At 47.4% G+C, this 19871-nt stretch overlaps 3 protein-coding genes across 4 annotated transcripts in view; 2 read left to right on the plus strand and 1 right to left on the minus strand.

The window, feature by feature from the left end:
* The window catches only part of LOC129832984 (ATP-citrate synthase), a 29818-nt gene extending 17838 nt beyond the window's left edge, over window positions 1-11980 (plus strand). Inside the window, exons 12-28 of one of the 2 annotated variants that reach the window (XM_055897172.1) lie at window positions 119-212; window positions 704-733; window positions 1436-1577; window positions 1764-1932; window positions 2030-2134; window positions 2232-2428; window positions 2589-2670; window positions 2949-3059; window positions 3199-3326; window positions 3459-3552; window positions 9186-9340; window positions 9483-9633; window positions 9795-9938; window positions 10031-10144; window positions 10238-10320; window positions 10479-10555; window positions 10703-11980. In XM_055897172.1, the coding sequence (XP_055753147.1) occupies window positions 119-212; window positions 704-733; window positions 1436-1577; window positions 1764-1932; window positions 2030-2134; window positions 2232-2428; window positions 2589-2670; window positions 2949-3059; window positions 3199-3326; window positions 3459-3552; window positions 9186-9340; window positions 9483-9633; window positions 9795-9938; window positions 10031-10144; window positions 10238-10320; window positions 10479-10555; window positions 10703-10797 (1971 nt within the window). In that variant the 3' untranslated portion in view covers window positions 10798-11980. The remainder of the gene's footprint in view (window positions 1-118; window positions 213-703; window positions 734-1435; window positions 1578-1763; window positions 1933-2029; window positions 2135-2231; window positions 2429-2588; window positions 2671-2948; window positions 3060-3198; window positions 3327-3458; window positions 3553-9185; window positions 9341-9482; window positions 9634-9794; window positions 9939-10030; window positions 10145-10237; window positions 10321-10478; window positions 10556-10702) is intronic. The other variant, XM_055897173.1, reaches the window with a different exon arrangement.
* A 483-nt stretch (window positions 11981-12463) lies between these two features.
* LOC129832985 (kelch-like protein 11) lies at window positions 12464-16783 on the plus strand. Its single transcript, XM_055897174.1, has 2 exons — window positions 12464-13056; window positions 13378-16783. The coding sequence occupies exons 1-2, from the start codon at window positions 12527-12529 to the stop codon at window positions 14960-14962; spliced, it is 2115 nt and encodes a 704-aa protein (XP_055753149.1). The 5' UTR covers window positions 12464-12526; the 3' UTR covers window positions 14963-16783.
* Window positions 16784-17360: 577 nt separating this feature from the next.
* On the minus strand, window positions 17361-19859 carry LOC129832986 (kelch-like protein 10). Its single transcript, XM_055897175.1, has 5 exons — window positions 19663-19859; window positions 18909-19395; window positions 18180-18794; window positions 17944-18093; window positions 17361-17833 (listed from the first exon to the last, which is right to left on the minus strand). The coding sequence occupies exons 1-5, from the start codon at window positions 19857-19859 to the stop codon at window positions 17465-17467; spliced, it is 1818 nt and encodes a 605-aa protein (XP_055753150.1). The 3' UTR covers window positions 17361-17464.
* Between the last annotated feature and the right edge of the window lie 12 nt (window positions 19860-19871).

Here is a 19871-nt window from a genome sequence, read left to right on the forward strand (position 1 = left end):
AACATAGGCAAGTCATTCAAATCAAGGCTGTTCTAGGAAGGAATGTGTGCATCAGGGCTGGTGTTGACCTGATTAGCTCCTCAACAGAATGTTACACTTCTTCTCCTGTCCTCTCCAGACCCCAGCCTCCAGCAGGACAGCCTCCTTCTCTGAGAACAAGGCTGGCCCTGGGGCCTCTGCTGCCAAGAAGGCCAAGTCAGGGGCCCCTCCAGGTGAGCTCCTCGACGAGACCACACACACACACACACACACACACACACGAAACGTAAGAATGATGCTTCTCAAGTATTTATGTAAAAGTCTTGCCACGTTTTAATGGAATGTAGTTTTACAAGCCGGGTTGGGGACAATTCCATTTAAATTCCAGTCAATTCAGGAAGTACACTAACATTTCAATTCTCTTCAATGCGTTTTAATTAGGAAAATGTGGAATTTTGTTTATTTTCCGAATCGACTAGAATTGAAATGGTATTGACCCCAACCCTGGTAACAAGAGGCTTCCTTGAGAGCCCCTGCTCTCATAAAATGTGAGTTTCTGTGTCCCAGCTCCCCCTGGTGGCCATTAGGCGTCTCACAGCCCATTATCTGTTGTGAAAAGCCTTCCCTTTCGGAGGGCATTATCTAAGTAAATTCTGAATGTAATAACATTGATTATATTGTTTCTGTTTTTTTAATTGTTTTTTTTATTGTTGTGGCGCCACAGAGCGACAGGCGTCGTCAGACAGTACAGGAGGTAGGACACTCCCCTGTCAGACAGGCTGACTAGGGTGGGCCTGGGACATGGCTCTCCTCCTAGCCCCCCTGTGAAGCCCTCGAGCTGTGCTCCTGTCCTCTCCTCTCTCATGTGCCTGCGCTAGAAGTGGCTTTTACTTCTATGGTGTTCTAATGGTTCATCCATGGGAGCAACTAAGACAATATTGACGTATAGACGGCTACATTTCTGATCACATGTGTAGTCCTTAGAGGGGAGTTTCTGACATCCAGAAATATACAGTGATAACATGTTGTTTTGGATGGTTGCGGGTTCAGCTTCTGTCTCACTAACCCCTGTGGTTTCCTGTCGGCCATGATGTCTCAGTCAGCGGCTGGATGTCAGTGTTCGGTTCCTTCACTGTCTAGTAACTGTTTGCCCTGCCATGTGTCTTCTGTTGATGTTGTGTGCCCTGCTCTATCACACCTCTTAGCAGAGCAGGATATGACTTCTTTAAAGCTCGTACCTCTCTGTAGTGAGTTAAAAGCCCCTTTCTCTCCTGGTGCGGTAATAAGGCGACCAAGCTATTTTTCTCCCTCTGTGTGTGTGTGTGCATGCCAAACCTCTGTTCATTGTCTGAGTGACTTTGCATTTTGTAGTTAACCTTCCCCTCCACCTCTCTCCCTCCACCTTTCCTCCTTTCCCTCTCCCTTCCTTGTCCCCTGTGTGTTCCTGTCCCTGCAGTCAAGGCGTCAACCCTCTTCAGCAAGCAGACCAAGTCCATCGTGTGGGGCATGCAGACTCGGGCCGTGCAGGGCATGCTGGACTTTGACTACACCTGCTCCAGGGATGAGCCCTCTGTGTCTGCCATGGTCTACCCATTCACGTAGGTGTCTCTTTCTTTTACTTCCTGTCTCTCTATTTCCTGTATACCACTCTAACTGTCGTGCCCCGAGACCACAAGAGAGGTGTTGAAAATGCGGTGTGTGTGTGCTTGTGCAATCACACGTGCTTATCTATTTGTCTGGTTCATCTTTTGATACTCAACGTTGTGACTGTCTGTGTGTTCCAGTGGGGACCACAAGCAGAAGTTCTACTGGGGCCATAAGGAGATCCTGTTGCCTGTCTATAAGAACATGGGCGACGCCATGAAGAAACACCCGGAGGTGGACGTGCTCATCAGCTTTGCGTCGCTCCGCTCTGCCTTCGACAGCACCATGGAGACCATGCAGTACCCGCAGGTTGGTAGTGCCTCCATGCCATCCAGAGGGTGTCATCTAATGGTGAGAGAGCAGTAGGTCTGACCGACTGTAATGCTTCATATCCCCACCCCTTCAGATCCACACCATCGCCATCATAGCCGAGGGCATCCCTGAAGCCCAGACCAGGAAGATCATTAAGAGGGCGGACGAGAAGGGTATCACTATCATCGGCCCGGCAACGGTAGGCCCCTCTTACTCTACACCCCTCATTAACAATATGTGAGGCCTGCTTTTAAAGGTGTATAGTGTCTTATCTAACTCTGTGTGCGATTGGCCAGGTTGGAGGGATCAAGCCTGGCTGTTTTAAGATCGGGAACACAGGGGGAATGCTGGATAACATCCTGGCCTCTAAGTTGTACCGTCCAGGCAGTGTGGCCTACGTGTCCCGCTCTGGAGGCATGTCCAACGAGCTCAACAACATCATATCCCGCACCACCGACGGAGTCTACGAGGGAGTGGCCATTGGAGGAGACCGGTAAGAGAGAGAGTGTGTGTGTGTGTGTGTGTGTGTGTGTGTGTGTGTGTGTGTGTGTGTGTGTGTGTGTGTGTGTGTGTGTGTGTGTGAATGGGGTGGATAAGATGACTGATGTATGTCTGTGTGTGTATAATTAATGAATGCTTATTTTTTTCATTAGATACCCAGGCTCAATCTACACAGACCATGTGCTGAGGTACCAGGACACACCAGGGGTAGAGATGATCGTAATACTGGGAGAGGTGAGGATTTGAAAGACACACACACACACACACACACACACACACACACACACACACACACACACATACATCTACATCATTGCTGCTAGTGGCACCCTCCACTGATTAGACTAACCATAGAAAAATCAAGCATATAATTTTAACACAATTCATTTATTTTCATCAAGCATAGCTAATTAACGTCAACATTTATGACCAGACTAATTCCATGCTTGGATACTCGCCTCTGCAAGTGTGTGTGGACTTCCTTTTAAAAGCACTGTTGGTCTCCCTTCTAGATTGGCGGCACAGAGGAGTATACGATCTGCCAGGGCATCAAGTCAGGCAGGATCACCAAGCCTGTGGTGAGCTGGTGCATCGGGACCTGTGCCACCATGTTCTCCTCAGAGGTGAGTGTGATGGGACGCGTTTGGGATGGAGGGGTTAAAGGTCATTGGGTTGATATCACAGAGACTTACAGGGTAGGCATACTGGAAGAAAGGGTCTGGTTATGGGGTTGGTGACTGTTTCCTATGATGTCACCTGTAGGTCCAGTTTGGTCATGCTGGAGCGTGTGCCAACCAGGCCTCGGAGACAGCCGTGGCCAAGAACCTGGCTCTGAAGGAGGCCGGAGCCTTCGTACCCAAGAGCTTCGACGAGCTGGGAGATGTCATCAAGTCAGTGCAGAAAATAACACACTGATATGATTTAGAAAAACATACTTCAAAGCCACAATGTAAAATTGACCGTTTTAATCAATGTACAAAAGCACTGTTGTGAAAATTGAAGTTTCCCATCCTCGTGTACAGATCAGTGTATGACGACCTCGTTGGCAAAGGAGTCATCGTTCCAGCTATGGAGGTGCCCCCTCCCACGGTGCCAATGGATTACTCCTGGGCCCGGGTGAGTAATGACAACCAGTCAGTGCCACGCTGGCTCATGTCTCCTCAATCAATCCATCAATCAAATGTATTTATGAAGCCCTTTTTACATCAGCCGATGTCACAAAGTGCTGTACAGAAACCCAGCCTAAAACCCCAAACGGCAAGCAATGCAGATGTGGAAGTACGGTGGCTAGGAAAAACTCCCTTGAAAGGCCGGAACCTAGGAAGAAACCTAGAGAGGAACCAGGCTCTGAGGAGTGGCCAGTCCTCTTCTGGCTGTGCCGGGTTGAGATTATAACAGTACATGGCCAAGATGTTCAAACTTTCATAGATGACCAGCAAAATCGAATAACATTTTATTAGTCACATGCGCCAAATACAACAGGTGTAGACCTTACAATGAAATGCTTCCTTACGAGCACCTAACCAACAGTGCAGTTTCAAGAATAGGAGATAAAAGTAACAAGTAATTAAAGAGCAGCAGTAAAAGCTAACAATATATACAGGGGGGTGCCGGTACAGAGTCAATGTGTAGGGGCACCGGTTAGTTGAGGTAGTATGTACATGTAGGTAGATTTAATTAAAGTGACTATGCATAGAGTGGCAGTGGTGTGGGGGGGGATGCAAATAGTCTGGGTAGCCATTTGACTAGATGTTCGGGAGTCTTATGGCTTGAGGGTTGAAGCTGTTTAGAAGCCACTTGGACCTAGATTTGGCGCTCCGGTACCGCTTGCCGTGTGGTAGCAGAGAGAACAGTCTATGACTAGGGTGGCTGGAGTCTTGCCAAATCTGGGTCAGATAATAATAATCACAGTGGTTGTAGAGAGTGCAACAGGTCAGCACCTCAGGAGTAAATGTCAGTTGGCTTTTCATAGCCGATCATTCAGAGTTAGAGAGAGAGATCAATTCATTCACTTCACACAGGCAAAATACTCCAGATATAACAGACTGACACTGTGGCCCTGTCTGACGATATCCCCGGACAGGGCCAAACAGGCATGATATAACCCCACCCATATGCCAAAGCACAGCCCCCACACCTCTAGAGGGATATCTTCAACCACTAACCTACTACCCTGAGACAAGGCCGAGTATAGCCCACAAAGATCTCCCCCACGGCACAAACCCGAGGGGGCGCCAACCAGGACAGGAAGATCACGTCAGTGACTCAGGTGACGCACCCCTCCTAGGGACGGCATGGAAGAGCACAAGTAAGCCAGTGACTCAGCCCCTGTAATAGGGTTAGAGGCAGAGAATCCCGGTGAAGAGAGGGGAACCGGCCAGGCAGAGACAGCAAGGGTGGTTCGTCGCTCCAGTGCCTTTCCGTTCACCTTCACACTCCTGGGCCAGACTACACTCAATCATAGGACCTACTGAAGAGATCAGTCTTCAATAAAGACTTAACGGGCAAGACCGAGTCTGCTTCTCTCACATGGATAGGCAGACCATTCCATAAAAACTGAGCTCTATAGGAGAAAGCCCTGCCTCCAGCTATTTGCTTAGAAATTCTAGGCACAGTAAGGAGGCCTGCGTCTTGTGACCGTACCATACGTGTAGGTATGTACGGCAGGACCAAATCGCAAAGATAGGTAGGAGCAAGCCCATGTAATGCTTTGTAGGTTAGCAGTAAAACCTTGAAATCAGCCCTAGCCTTAACAGGAAGCCAGTGCACAGAGCCTAGCACTGGATTAATATGATCGAATGTTTTGGTTCTAGTCAAGATTCTAGCAGCCGTGTTTAGCACTAACTGAAGTTTTAGTGCTTTATCCGGGTAGCCGGAAAGTAGAGCATTGCAGAAGTCTAATCTAGAAGTGACAAAAGCATGGATACATTTTTCAGCTTCATTTTTGGACAAAGTTTATGATTTTTGCAATGTTACGAAGATGGAAAAAAGCTGTCCTTGAAATATTCTTGATATGTTCGTCAAAAGAGAGATCAGGCTCCAGAGTAACGCAGAGGTCTTTCAGTTTTATTTGAGATGACTGTACAACCATCAAGATTAATTGTCAGATCCAACAGAAGATCTCTTTGTTACCTGGGACCTAGAACTAGCATCACTGTTTTGTCCGAGTTTTAAAGTAAAAAATTTGCCGCCATCCACTTAGTTGAGGTCGGAAGTTTACATACAATTTAGCCAAATACATTTAAACTCATTTTTTTCACAATTCCTGACATTTAATCCCAGTAAAAATTCCCTGTCTTAGGTCAGTTAGGATCACCACTTTATTTTAAGAATGTGACATTTCAGAATAATAGTAGAGCGAATTATTTATTTCAGCTTTTATTTCTTTCATCACATTCCCAGTGGGTCAGAAGTTTACATGCACTCAATTAGTATTTGGTAGCATTGCCTTTAAATTGTTTAACTTGGGTCAAACATTTCGGGTAGCCTTCCACAAGCTTCCCACAATAAATTGGGTAAATTTTGGCCCATTCCTCCTGACAGAGCTGGTGTAACTGAGTCAGGTTTGTAGGCCTCCTTGCTCGCACACGCTTTTTCAGTTCTGCCCACAAGTTTTCTATATCATTGAGATCAGGGCTTTGTGATGGCCACTCCAATACCTTGACTTTGTTGTCCTTAAGCCATTTTGCCACAACTTTGGAATTATGCTTGGGGTCATTGTCCATTTGGAAGACCCATTTGCGACCAAGCTTTAACTTCCTGTCTGATGTCTTGATGTTGCTTCAATATATCCACATAATTTTCTGTCCTCGTGATGCCATCTATTTTGTGAAGTGCACCAGTCCCACCTGCAGCAAAGCACCCCCACAACATGATGCTGCCACCTCCGTGCTTCACAGTTGGGATTGTGTTCTTCGGCTTGCAGTCCTCCCCCTTTTTCCTCCAAACATAACAATGGTAATTATTGCCAAACAGTTCTATGTTTGTTTCATCTGACCAGAGGACATTTCTCCAAAAAGTACAATCTTTGTCCCCATCTGCAGTTGCAAACCGTAGTCTGGCTTTTTTATGGCGGTTTTGGAGCAGTGGCTTCTTCCTTGCTGAGCGGCCTTTCAGGTTATGTCGATATCGTTTTACTGTGGATATAGATACTTTTGTACCTGTTTCCTCCAGCATCTTCACAAGGTCCTTTGCTGTTCTGGGATTGATTTGCACTTTTTGCCACAAAGTACGTTCATCTCTAGGAGACTGAACATGTCTCCTTCCTGAGCGGTATGACAGCTGCGTGGTCCCATGGTGTTTATACTTGCGTACTATTGTTTATACAGATGAACGTGGTACCTTCAGGCTTTTGGAAATTCCTCCCAAGGATGAACCAGACTTGTGGAGGTCTTGGCTGATTTCTTTTGATTTTCCCATGATGTCAAGCAAAGAAGCACTGAGTTTGAAGGTAGGCCTTGAAACATATCCACAGGTACACCTCCAATTGACTCAAATGATGTCAATTAGCCTATCAGCAGCTTCTAAAGCCATGACATAATTTTCTGGAATTCTCCAAGCTGTTTAATGGCACAGTCAACTTAGTGTATGTAAACTTCTGACCCACTGGAATTGTGATACAGGGAATTATAAATGAAATAATCTGTCTGTAAACAATTGTTGGAAAAATTACTTGTGTCATGCACAAAGTAGATGTCCTAACTGACTTGCCAAAACTATAGTTTGTTAACAAGACATTTGTGGAGTCCAACCTAAGTGTATGTAAACTTCCGACTTCAACTGTATGTCTGAAACAAAGGCTTCCAGGGAGGCAATTTTGGAGCTTCGCCATGTTTCATCGAAATGTACAGCTGTGTATCGTCCGCATAGCAGTGACAGTTAACATTGTTTCCGAATGACATCACCAAGAGGTAAAATATATAGTGAAACTATCAGTGGTCCTAAAACGGAACCTTGAGGAACACCGACATGTACAGTTGATTTTTCAGAAGACAAACCATTCACAGAGACAAACTGATATCTTTCCGACAGATAAGATTTTAACCAGGCCAGAACTTGTCCGTGTAGACCAAATTGGGTTTCCAATCTCTCCGAAAGAATGTGGTGATCGATGGTATCAAAAGCAGCACTAACGTGTAAGAGCACGAGGACAGATGCAGAGCCTTGGTCTGACGCTATTAAAATGTAATTTACCACCTTCACGAGTGCAGTCTCAATGCTATGATGGGGTCTAGAACCAGTCTGTTTGTCTTTAGGAAGGCAGTAGGTTGCTGCGCAACAGCTTTTTCAAAAAAAATTGAGAGGAACGGGAGATTCGATATAGGCCGATTATTAAATTAAATTTAATTTTGATTTATTATTTTTAAAAATCTATTATAATTATTTTTTATTTATTTATTTTTAAATATTTTCTGGGTCAAGGTTTTTTCAAGAGGCTTTATTACTGACACTTTTAGTGAGTTTGGCACACATTCAGTGGATAGGGAGACGTTTATTATGTTCAACATAGGAGGGCCAAGCATAGGGTCCAGTATGCAGCTTGAAGGTTTAGAGGCCGAGACTATTTTCATCAATGGGTCAAGAGATATAGTATTAAAAAACTTGAGTGTCTCCCTTTGATCCTAGGTCCTGGCAGTGTTGTGCAGACTCAGGACAACTGAGCTTTGGAGAAATAGGCAGACTTAAAAAGTCCGTAATTTGCTTTCTAATGATCATGAACTTTTCGTCAAAGAAGTTCATGAATTTATCACTGCTGAAGTGAAAGCCATCCTCTCTTGTAGAATGCTGCTTTTTAGTTCTTTTTGTGATAGTATCAAAAATGAATTTGGGATTGTTCTTATTCTTCTCAATTAAGTTGGAAAATTAGGATGATCGAGCAGCAGTGAGGGCTCTTCGATACTGCACGGTACTGTCTTTCCAAGCTTGTCAGAAGACTTCCAGTTTGGTGTAGAGCCATTTCCGTTCCAATTTTCTGGAAGCTTGCTTCAGGGCTCGGGTATTTTCTGTATACCAGGGAGCTAGTTTCTTATGACAAATGTTTTTTGTTTTTAGGGGTGCGACTGCATTTAGGGTATTATGCAAGGTTAAATTGAGTTCCTCAGTTAGGTGGTTAACTGATTTTTGTACTCTGACGTCCTTGGGTAGGAGGAGGGAGTCTGGAAGGGCATCTAGGAATCTTTGGGTTGTCCCAAGAATTTATAGCATGACTTTTGATGATCCTTGGTTGGGGTCTGAGCAGATTGTTTGTTGCGATTGCAAACAAAATAAAATGGTGGTCTGATAGTCCAGGATTATGAGGAAAAACATTAAGCTCCACAATATTTATTCCATGGGACAAAACTAGGTCCAGAGTATGACTGTGGCAGTGAGTAGGTCCGGAGACATGTTGGACAAAACCCACTGAGTCGATGATGACTCCGAAAGCCTTTTTGGAGTGGTTCTGTGGACTTTGCCATGTGAATATTAAAGTCACCAAAAATTTGAATTTTTATCTGCCATGACTACAAGGTCTGATAGGAACTCAGTGAGGAACACTCTATATGGCCTAGGAGGCCTGTAAACAGTAGCTATGAGTTAGCGCTGAATCAGGATCTCTTATTGGCTCTGGACAATGCTATTGACTTCCATATAAGGCAAACTTCACGAACCGCATCAGACTGTGTTAAACTGAAACAGATGGAGAGCAATGGGAGGGTGTGGTGACTCTCTCTCCCTCCCTCTCCCCCTCTCTCTATCCCTCTGTGCTGTAGGAGCTGGGTCTGATCCGTAAGCCAGCCTCCTTTATGACCAGTATCTGTGATGAGAGGGGCCAGGAGCTCATCTACGCCGGAATGCCCATCACTGAGGTGTTCAAGTCGGAGATGGGCCTGGGAGGAACCCTGGGACTGCTCTGGTTCCAGAGGAGGTAGCTTCTGTCCCCCAAAACATGAAACCGGGAAACAGTCAATAATACAAATACTGCCATTGTTCACATTAAACATACACTATCATCATTGAATTTGATTCCAATTCTATGTCTCTGTGTCCTCCCTCCTCCTTGCCCCAAGGCTACCCAGTTATGCTGCCAAGTTCATTGAGATGTGTCTGATGGTGACTGCTGACCATGGTCCTGCCGTCTCCGGTGCCCACAACACCATCGTCTGTGCCCGTGCTGGCAAAGACCTCATCTCTAGCCTCACCTCTGGCCTGCTCACCATCGTAAGACCATAGTCAAGTCAACCTCGACATTCTTAGGTCCACTCAAACCAGCAGAGTAGCCTCTTCCGGAGACAATGCCTCTGTTTTTAAATAATTAATTGAGCTTTGGTAGTCGAAGTGTGTCTCTTTTGAGTGTTTCTTATTGTGTGTGTGATTTCCAGGGGGACCGGTTCGGAGGGGCCCTGGACGCTGCAGCCAAGCAGTTCAGCAAGGCGTTTGACAGCGGCATGCTGCCCATGGAGTTTGTCAATAAGATGAAGAAGGAGGGCAACCTGATCATGGGCATCGGACACAGAGTCAAGTCGGTGAGCACCGTCCCTGTGTCTCTGTTTGGATGCCATGTGTCTTTCATATTTTTTACTGTGTGTGTGTGTGTGTGTGTGTGCGTGGGCTTCAGATCAACAACCCAGATATGCGGGTGAAGATCCTGAAGGACTTTGTGAAGAAGAACTTCCCCTCCACCCAGCTGTTGGACTACGCCATGGATGTAGAGAAGATCACCACCGCCAAGGTAATAACCCTGTCGTCCTCTCCTGCACCCTCGATCACCCCACTGAGATCATCTGTTCTAAACCATGTCTTCTCCTCTCTGCTGCGGTTTCAGAAACCCAACCTGATCCTGAATGTGGACGGTTTCATCGGAGTAGCCTTTGTAGACCTGCTCAGGAACTGTGGTGGATTTACACGGTAAATCCTATGCTATTTAACTCCAGTCAATTTACATTCTATACAATGTAACTATACTACTGTGTCTTGGTCATCCGGCTGTCCCTTTGTTGGCCTTAGCATACGTTCAGTGTTGCATCAACTCACCATTGCCCCCTGGTGTTTGTCTTCCCCCTCAGGGACGAGGCTGATGAGTTTGTGGAGATCGGAGCGCTGAATGGAATCTTTGTCCTGGGGCGGAGCATGGGCTTCATCGGTGAGTTGGGGGTCAGGGGTCATGACCCTGATGAGTTTGACCCCTAGAAATGGTCATAGGAAACGGGCTATGGTGTAAGGAGCGGAGGATACGCAATATGATAGTGCTAAAATTGGAGCCTTACCTACATTTCTACTTCTCCCTCAGGACACTACCTGGATCAGAAGAGGCTGAAACAGGGTCTGTACCGCCACCCTTGGGACGACATCTCCTACGTTCTCCCCGAACACATGTCCATGTAACCACGGAAACCAGACCATGGACCCCCCCCCCTCCCCCCAGTTACCCCCCAGTTACCTCACCACCGCACCCTAACCTCCACCCCCACCTGTACTGTGTTCTGTCAGCCCCAAGTGGTGGGAGAGCAACAATGAGGACTGATATTATTATAGATGTGGTTTTGCAACAGTAATAAGGACAACCCTTTTTAAATTAATACAGTTTCAGTTTTTAAAAATCAGTTGGCTGATCAAACATGCTGCAACCCAGTTAATAATAGCAAGGCCTGCAAAACTGTGAAGCCGCTCTCATAAGGTGTGTCTGAGTCTGCTGGGGAGATCAAGCAAGCTGCAGAGAGTGTGAAAAGAAGCTCATTCATTGGTTGACCCTTAATAGTGTGGGAGTGCAGTTAATGCAATTCTCTTCCCAAGATTACCAGTAGAGATACAGATGATCGTCTTCCTATTTACTGCCAATACTACTACTAAAACTTCTATACTATACATATGCCTACAGTGAAGTACGTTGATGAGACTGTATCTCCCACTTTCATCTCTCCGTAAACCAAGCTTGTGTCTATGTATCACAGACTTCCTGTGTGTCGCTGTGCAGTTCTCTTTCTGAAGTGTGTCGGTGCCATATTAAAATCATACGCTTTCTATCAGGGGTGAGCCGTAGCGCAATAATACTAGCTACTGCTTTACAGTTATATAGATTATAACTTCATGTATAGATGTCTTAACAGCCGAGTAAATAAATGTAATAGGTAGTATTAGCGTACATTTTTGATGTAGTGTAAATTCCCATGAAACGGTTGTTTAAACCGTAAGATATGCAGCTGACCAATCACATTGGGCTGTAAATACAGTGAAAAGCTCATCCTGTGTCCCAAACAGGACGGTGTCCAGTATGGCAAAGGTACCATAGAATGCAGCATTATTTATCTGAACGTTACTAGCTAGACTAGCTCCATTGTGACCGGCTATTTCTCGTAAGATGTATCTGCCCGTACTATTTGTGTTGTCATGTCAACACAATTTGTTTGACCTAAAGTGATTAGTGAACTGAACGTGCCTCTGTAGAGATGTGTTGTAATATATTTTCAGAACGTTGTGACTGAGTATATTAAAGATGACCCATTGGAACACAGCTCTGTCTGGTTCTTCCGGTGTCGCGGATCATAAAATAAATGTGCTATAATTTGAATTGTTTCACTGTGTCATGCTCCATCCATCAGTTTATGAAATCATTGGTTTTAAAACGGATACATTTATATCATATCCAATAACAACAGAGGACGTAGTGACCTATTAGGCGCTATCTTCGTTTTTTATCAAACAGCCAGTGCATATGAGGGTCTACTAGACGACTATAGAGCTTATTCTTCAGACCTCAGTCCACCTGTTCTATGCTCTGGGGGTGTCATTTCTGTACATTCATGGCAAAGTGATTCTACTCACTTATGTAACAGAGTGGGACTATGTATTGACCTTTCCCTTATATGAAACAACATCCAGCACATGAAATGAATGGAAACATCCATGTGTAGCTTCCATTCAGGTCATTCAAAGACACCCACTCAGAGAAGGTGAATTGATGATACCCTGCTTCGGCAGAGAATGCTAAGGTTGAAGAAGCACAAAATCTTGTCAGCCACAAGTGAGTGGGAGGGACTTTACGTCACACGCCGAGCAGTAACGCCTCGCGTCCACTGCGCATGTCAGTAATTCCGTCTGTGTTTTGAGTTTATGTATGTGCGTCTGCGTGTGTGTTCTTTCCCACACGAGTTTACTGCAATTCCGAATTCTCACAACCACCGCCAGAATGGCAGCTGCACCCCCGAACCCAGATGACTCTAGTCGGGGTAGTAGCGGTAGCAGCACGCCCAGCGTCCTTGTCGGGGACGGGGATACGGAAGAGGCCGAGGATTTCACCTCCTCCTCCCACTGCACAGAGCTGTCTCGGCGGCAGAACGAACAGAGGAAGCAGGGATTGTTCTGCGACGTGACGCTGGCCTTCAGCAGTGGGGCGGCAACCGGGAATGTTCAGAGCTGTGAGTTTTCCGCTCACCGTTCTGTACTGGCCGCGGCTACGGACTATTTCACGCCGTTACTGGGAGGGCAGTTCTCCGAGTCGCTGTCGGGTCGGGTTGAGATGAAGGAATGGAGCGCTGAATTGGGACCAGACCCGGAGACGGTGGAGAGTGTCATTCAGTACATGTACACGGGAGAAATACGTGTGAGCACCTGCAATGTGCATGAAGTGTTAGAGCTTGCTGACAGGTTTGTTTACAATTTAATTAGTGTTCCATTTAATGTACAAAATCAATTTAATCGCCACTTGCTAGTACTTGATTATTTGTATGTAGTTCATTGACATAACAATGTTGTTTTGGCTTACTGGAGGTGTCACTGAAGCATATTGGTAAGGGTTAGGCAAGGTTAGGGTTTAGGGTCGGGACGTCCCATGGATCCCTGATAGCACCGACCATCCTGTAACCTGTCAAACCTGCATTTGAGTGTGGTGAGTTCATGGGTGTCATAAATGGCCTTGCCAATGTTTGTTTCTCATGTTCTGTTATTGATTGTGTGTGTTGCCTGCAGGTTCCTGCTGCTGCATCTGAAGGAGTTCTGTGGGGAGTTCTTGAAGAAGAAGCTGAGCCTGGCCAACTGTGTGGCGGTGCACAGCCTGGCCCACATGTACACCCTGGACCAGCTGGCTCTGCGGGCCGCAGACATGATCCGACGCAATTTCCACAAGGTCATCCAGGATGAGGAGTTCTACACCCTGCCCTTCCACCTGGTGAGGGACTGGCTGTCTGACGCAGAGATCACCGTGGACGCGGAAGAGGTGCTGTTTGAGGCTGTGGTGAAGTGGGTCCAGAGGAACACAGAACAGCGGGGGAGGTACTTTGAGGAGTTGTTCCGTCTCCTCCGGCTACCCCAGATTAAGCCCACCTTTCTGACGCGCGTGGTGAAGAACGAGGCACTGGTGGCGGCCAGCGAGGCCTGTCTCCGCCTGGTGTCCGATGCCGTGGAGGGCCACGCCATCCGCTGTGAGAACCTCAAGTCAGCTGACCTGGAGTTCTGGTCGTCCTACATGGCCTCCTTCCAGCCGCGCTTCGGCCAGAACATGGACGTGATCATGGTGGTGGGCGGGGTGTCGGAGGGGGGTGACTACCTGAGTGAATGTGTGGGTTACTTCATCTACGAGGACCGCTGGGTTAACCTGCCCCACATCCACAACCACCTGGACGGCCATGCCATCGCCACCACAGAGTCCCACATCTACGTAGCGGGATCCATGGAACCGGGCTTCGCCAAGACCGTGGAGCGCTATAACCCCAACCGCAACACCTGGGAACAGGTGAGCAACCTGACCACACGTAAACACTCCTTTGGTCTCACCTGTATCAAAGACATCCTGTACAGCATCGGTGGCCACGGCAACTTCAGCCCCGGCTTCAAGGACGTGAGCGTGTACGAGCCTGAGCCGGACAAGTGGCACAACCTGGAGTCGGCGCCCAAGATCCTGCGGGACGTGAAGGCGGTGAGCGTGGAGGACCGCTACGTATACGTGACGGCGCGCACGCCGGTGGACACGGACAACGAGGACGGGCTGAAGACGGTCACCACGCGTTACGACACAGAGAGCCGCCAGTGGCAGGACGTGGACTCCCTGCCGCTCATAGACAACTACTGTGTGTTCCAGATGGCCGTGGCCCCCACCAACTTCTACCACACGGCCTCCTGCTGCCCTAAGAGCTACACGGTGCGGGACGAGGCCGCCAAGCAGAAGATCAGCGCCCACATCTCAGACGAGATCCTGGAGAGCTTGCCGCCCGAGGTCACCAGCATCGAGGGCGCCGCCATCTGCCACTTCGATGAGGACGTCTTTGTGATCGGCGGCTGGAAGAACAGCGACGACGTGGACAAGCAGTACCGCAAAGAGGCCTACCGCTACTCTGCCGAAAGGAAGCGCTGGATGCTACTGCCGCCCATGCCCCAGCCGCGCTGCCGCGCCACCGCCTGCCACGTGCGAATCCCCTACCGCTTCCTGTACGGCTGCCAGCGCTACCCCATGCCCCAGAACCTGGCCCGCCAGCGGGACCGCATGCAGCAGATGCAGCAGCTACACCGGCGCACCCTCACCCTGCGCAGGCAGCTACAGTCTCAGATCGAGTGCTGAGCTATCGCAACCCCTGTCTGTCCATCACATCCGCCCCAGAGGGGGAGCAGCCCAGTCCAGCTCCAAGCCCCAAACATCCCCTGGCAGCCATCGTCATCAACCCCCACCCATAACCTGCTGGAGCAGTGGCTCCTATGTTGCTCTCATGCTGGTTCTTTGTCAAGAGAACTCTGTGCCAGATCATCAGGTTGAGATATTGGTGTTAGTAGTGACTGTGGTGTTCAAGGCTGGGAGGTGTGGGAGTGATGTGACTCTGACCAGGTGTTTGTCTATGTGGGGAGGACAGGCTGAATGTTACAATTGTGAATAGTGTTGTACAGTGACCAACATCGGACTACACTACGTATGTACGTCAGGCACAGGTGATGTTTGTCTTTTTATACATGCATATAGTTGTATATGTATACTTTTATTATATATAAATATTTTGTGTCCCCCTACCAGTCAGTCGGACCAAACCCTTACCAATGCCTGATGGCTTTGCTGTGCTTTATATTAGCTTCCTCTGAATGGCTCTGCTTCTTGTTATTATGGCTTTGATACAGTAGCTCAACATGAATGAAAGGAGAATAGTCTCATTCATATTTATTATCAGATCTACGGTCCAAGAGTGGACAACTTGCGACAGAGCCTGGACTCGAACCCAGAATCTCTAGTGGCACGGCTAGCAGTGCGATGCAGTGCCTTAGACCACAGCACCACTCGGGAGGCCCCTTAAGGAAACAGTCTTAACATGGTAACATTCCATTGATCATTTTGAAATTCCATCAACCATTGAATTATTCTTCAGTCTTCTGCTCGTCACATTCCTGTTGGTAGGAAACATTGTGTAGAAGGACTTAGGTGAGAGTTTGTGAATGTTTCTCTTCTTATTTTGTCTGCATTGGTTTTATTGAGTTTAATGGCTGGAGGGGTGTAGTTCCAGTGGAGGACTTGATAATGTGTTTGTCTTGAGTAGGGTAAGAATGCTTGGCAAAGCTGGTGAAAAGCATGCCTAGTAGTGCACTTGTCTACCGCTAATCAGTTAGTAATATTTATGTCAGAGTGGGTTTACCTGTCATATTTGGCCAATTTTTCTTATTTTTTCTTTTAATCTATAATTTAATCCAACTCCAGCCGATAATCTATTCTGTTCCCATGTGAGAAAATATGTACACTGCAGTGATTTGCTTAGTAATCGAAAATGAATGTGAAGTGTGAGGGAGCCCTGTTGCTGTACCTCAGGCTTATTCGGGGGTTCATCTGAGAGATCCGGCCACATTGTTACATGTTCTCCTCACCCTCCAAAGACAGTCAGATGTATAGACCAGTGGTTCCCAACCAGGGGAACTAAGACCCCTGGGGGGTACTTGGCCTATCCACAGTGGGTATTTGAAAAGACTGAGTCCATAGGGTTAGTGGTAAAATGTACATGAGGGAGGGGTACTCCGGGCAGAGCAAAATTCAGTTGGTGGTACGGTAACCAAAAAAGGTTGTGAACCACTGGTATGGACTAGAGAGTATCCTTATGTTACTGAGCGGAATGACCATATCAAGGTGAATGTGTTGCCATTGAGTTCAAGAGTTCATTGATTGTTATAAGCACTATCCCTGAAGCTAATTTATAACATAAAGCACTATGATTTTGAGAATGCAATGAAAGTGTATTTCCTCAGTTTTGTTTCTCTTGCATAGCATTTGAAATAATATTATTGGCATATGTCGGCAATATATATTTTGCTTTGCATGTGGCAGTCTGGCATTGTGTCAATATATTGGATGTAATTTTTTTTTTTGCTGATGTCATCATTTGCAATTAAAATGTCAATTTTTTTTATATAACCTTGGTTTCCCATCTATCTTGTGTAAGGGGTTATCTAAATTCTGAATGTCATTTTGGCCAATATTATTGGTCAGTTTTCAAGACTAGCTCTATAAACAACTATATTTACAAAGCATAGAGAATGATAGAGAAAGCATCCCTATATAGTTCCCATTATGGCATCTGTGAGAGCATTGGCAGTGTCATTGAGGCAATCTCCATTTTGAAGTAATCCATTTTCTTCTTCACAATTGGCTGATCCCTCCTGATGACCATGAGGGATCAGCCAATAAAGTTGGAAGTCCCACCCAGTTTACAACATCAAAATGTTGGAAGCCCTCAATGTTGCTGCCAATGCTAAAACAGTCTTTTGGCCACTAGAGGCCTCTATCATTTTCTATGGAACTAAGCTACATACATACACGTGGACATCAAACTGTACTATGCACAGAGTCATTGGGCATGAGCCAATTACAGTAACACATTCAGTACAGTCAATCTTCCCTTCTACTAACACAGTCAGAAAATAATAGTACAATCACCCTTGCAGATGCAATAAGAAATATAGAAATTTATATATGCATATGGGATTTCTTCTGGGACATACAGTAGTGGATTTATTTGTGTATGGTAAATGCCAGTGGTAGGTGGGATACGGTGGGCAGGAAGGGGTAATGGTGGGGGATAGGGGCGAGGGGGCGTCACACAGACATGATACTGTTGGAAGAGGAGAGCTTCAGCTCTTCCCGGGGGGACTGGAGGGAGTCCCGGGGGGCTGCGTACTGGGCCACGTTGGGCAGCCCGTGCACCACGCAGCAGCTGAGGGCACTGCGGAAGATGCCCATGTCGTGGGCGTCGTACCACTCCTCTGTTTTCTCGTCATAGCACTCCACGTTGAAGGTAGTGGTGAAACCGTTGAAGCCCCCCACCACGAACAGGAGGTCGTCCACCACCTCGATGCCAAAGTTGCTGCGCGGGTTGAACATGGTGGGCACCGTGCGCCATGTGTTGGTCAGCGGGTTGTAGGCCTCAGCGTTACGCAGGCGGTTAGCCCCATCGAAGCCGCCCACCTGGGGGAGGACAGAGGAAACTTGAGTCAAATATTTCTTAACTTTCAGCTCTTACTGAATAAGGCGTTGAAATGCATTGTGCGTGTACTGCATATGAATGTTCTGCTCACCGCATAGACTTGCTCCGCATAGGCGATGACCCCCACACCGCTGCGCCTGCTTCTCATGGGGGCGGTCAGAGTCCACTGGTTGGTCTGGGGGCTGTAGCTCTCTGCTGTGAACAAGCACTCATTCCCATTGAAGCCACCGCAGATGTACACCTAGAGAAAAGATCATGCCAACATTTTATTATCAAAAGCCATTATCCATCATGAAGTTCTCTCCCAGGTCCCTCTGTTCCGCTCACCTTGCCATGTAGTGTGGTAGCGCTGGCATCACTCCTCTGCTCATGCATGGGTGCAATCAGGGTCCACTGGTTAGTCTCAGGCTCATAGCACTCAGCGGTGTTCAGTCGTACGTAGCCATCAAAGCCACCCATGGCATAGATACAGCCATCCAGCACCGCCACACTGACGTAGCAGCGCCGCGAGTGCATGGGGGCCACCTGGTGCCAGGTCTGTGTGACAGGGTTGAACTTACGTACACTGTTAAAGTAGTCAACGCTGTCAAAGCCACCCACACAGTAGACAAAGCCATTGAGGTAAGCAGCTCCATGGTAGGCTCGAGGGCTCTCCTCCTGGGTCACATTCACCCACCGATCAGCCCGCGCATCATACGCCTCAATGCCATTGGTGGGGCTGCCACCACTCCAGCCACCGATGGCCAATAGGATGGCATAAGGCAGGCGTGGGCGGGTCAGAGGGTTGCGGAAGTCAGTGTTGGAGGGCCCGTTCATGTTCAGGTCGTACATGGCCTTCAGGGCACTGATGATGATAGGCTTGCAGTCATCATTGTCCTTCACCAGGGTATTGTTCTTCACGTTGTTCATGAAGTAGTCGGCTGTCATCAAGGCCATGCGGACCTAAGCACACAGACACAGACAGACAGACGTGTGGTTAGCAGTTGACTAGCAAGACACCCAAACTTACAAAAGTTATCCAACAGTAAGACACTGACACTATTGATCACCTCTCACCTTGGGCAGCAGCACAGACACGTGGGCCTTGCGGTCCTGAGGCGAGTGGTTGATCCAGCGTAGGACCGCCTCAAACACAACATCCTCCTGCTTCACATTCAGGTTGTCCTTCTCGATGATGTCACAGAGCTGTGCCAGAGAGAGCTCCTTGAACTCCTCCGAGAAACGCACCATCTCAAAGTGGTGCAGGATGAAAAGGTAGGCCCGGCGGCGCAGATCAGGGCAGGAGTAGAAGTCTGCAAACTTGCAGATCCCGATGCAGTTCTGCAGACAGAGCTGGGCCTCCAGATAGTCGCAGCAGGCTCTCACGATCCCCAGGATGCAGAACTGGTCTGCAGCCGCCAGGAGCGGTTCTACATTCTCTGCAGTCACAGGCACGGAACGTGTGTAGGCATACTCGATGATCAGGCGCATCATGTCTGGGTTCACACCAGGAATGCTGTAGACCCGCTTCTCGATGTTGTTCCAGCCACTTGTGAAGAGAGCACTGTGGGTCAAGGGTCAGGGGTATAATAACACAGAGAAACATCATCAAGGTCTCAATATTCTTCTCACTACAGCATTGCTATTGAACAAAGATCCTCAGGACTCCCCAAAAGTAACTAATAATTACAGAGAGTTGGACCAAGCGAGAGATACCCTAAATCTACGATGTTCTCGCATTCTCATTCAAAGTCAAGTGATGCCAGAATGGGAATGTCGTCTGGCCAGCACATCCCAACCCAACCTATCCCAACCAAGGGAAGCTACTCACCGGAAGTATGAGCTGCATCCACAAAGGATGTTCTTGTGGGCATTGAACTCAATGCCATTGACCTTGATGACCACATCACAGAGTTTTCCCTCCAGACGTAACTCGTTAAAGATTGTACAGGTCATAGCACTCATTTTCCTCTCCATGCTGCATCTTTGAAATTTGGTGGAGGTGGCTGTCTCTTCCAGTTCATTCATTCCTTGCTATAT

This window comes from Salvelinus fontinalis, chromosome 34 (assembly GCF_029448725.1).
Source record: "Salvelinus fontinalis isolate EN_2023a chromosome 34, ASM2944872v1, whole genome shotgun sequence".
Taxonomy (NCBI): Eukaryota; Metazoa; Chordata; class Actinopteri; order Salmoniformes; family Salmonidae; genus Salvelinus; species Salvelinus fontinalis.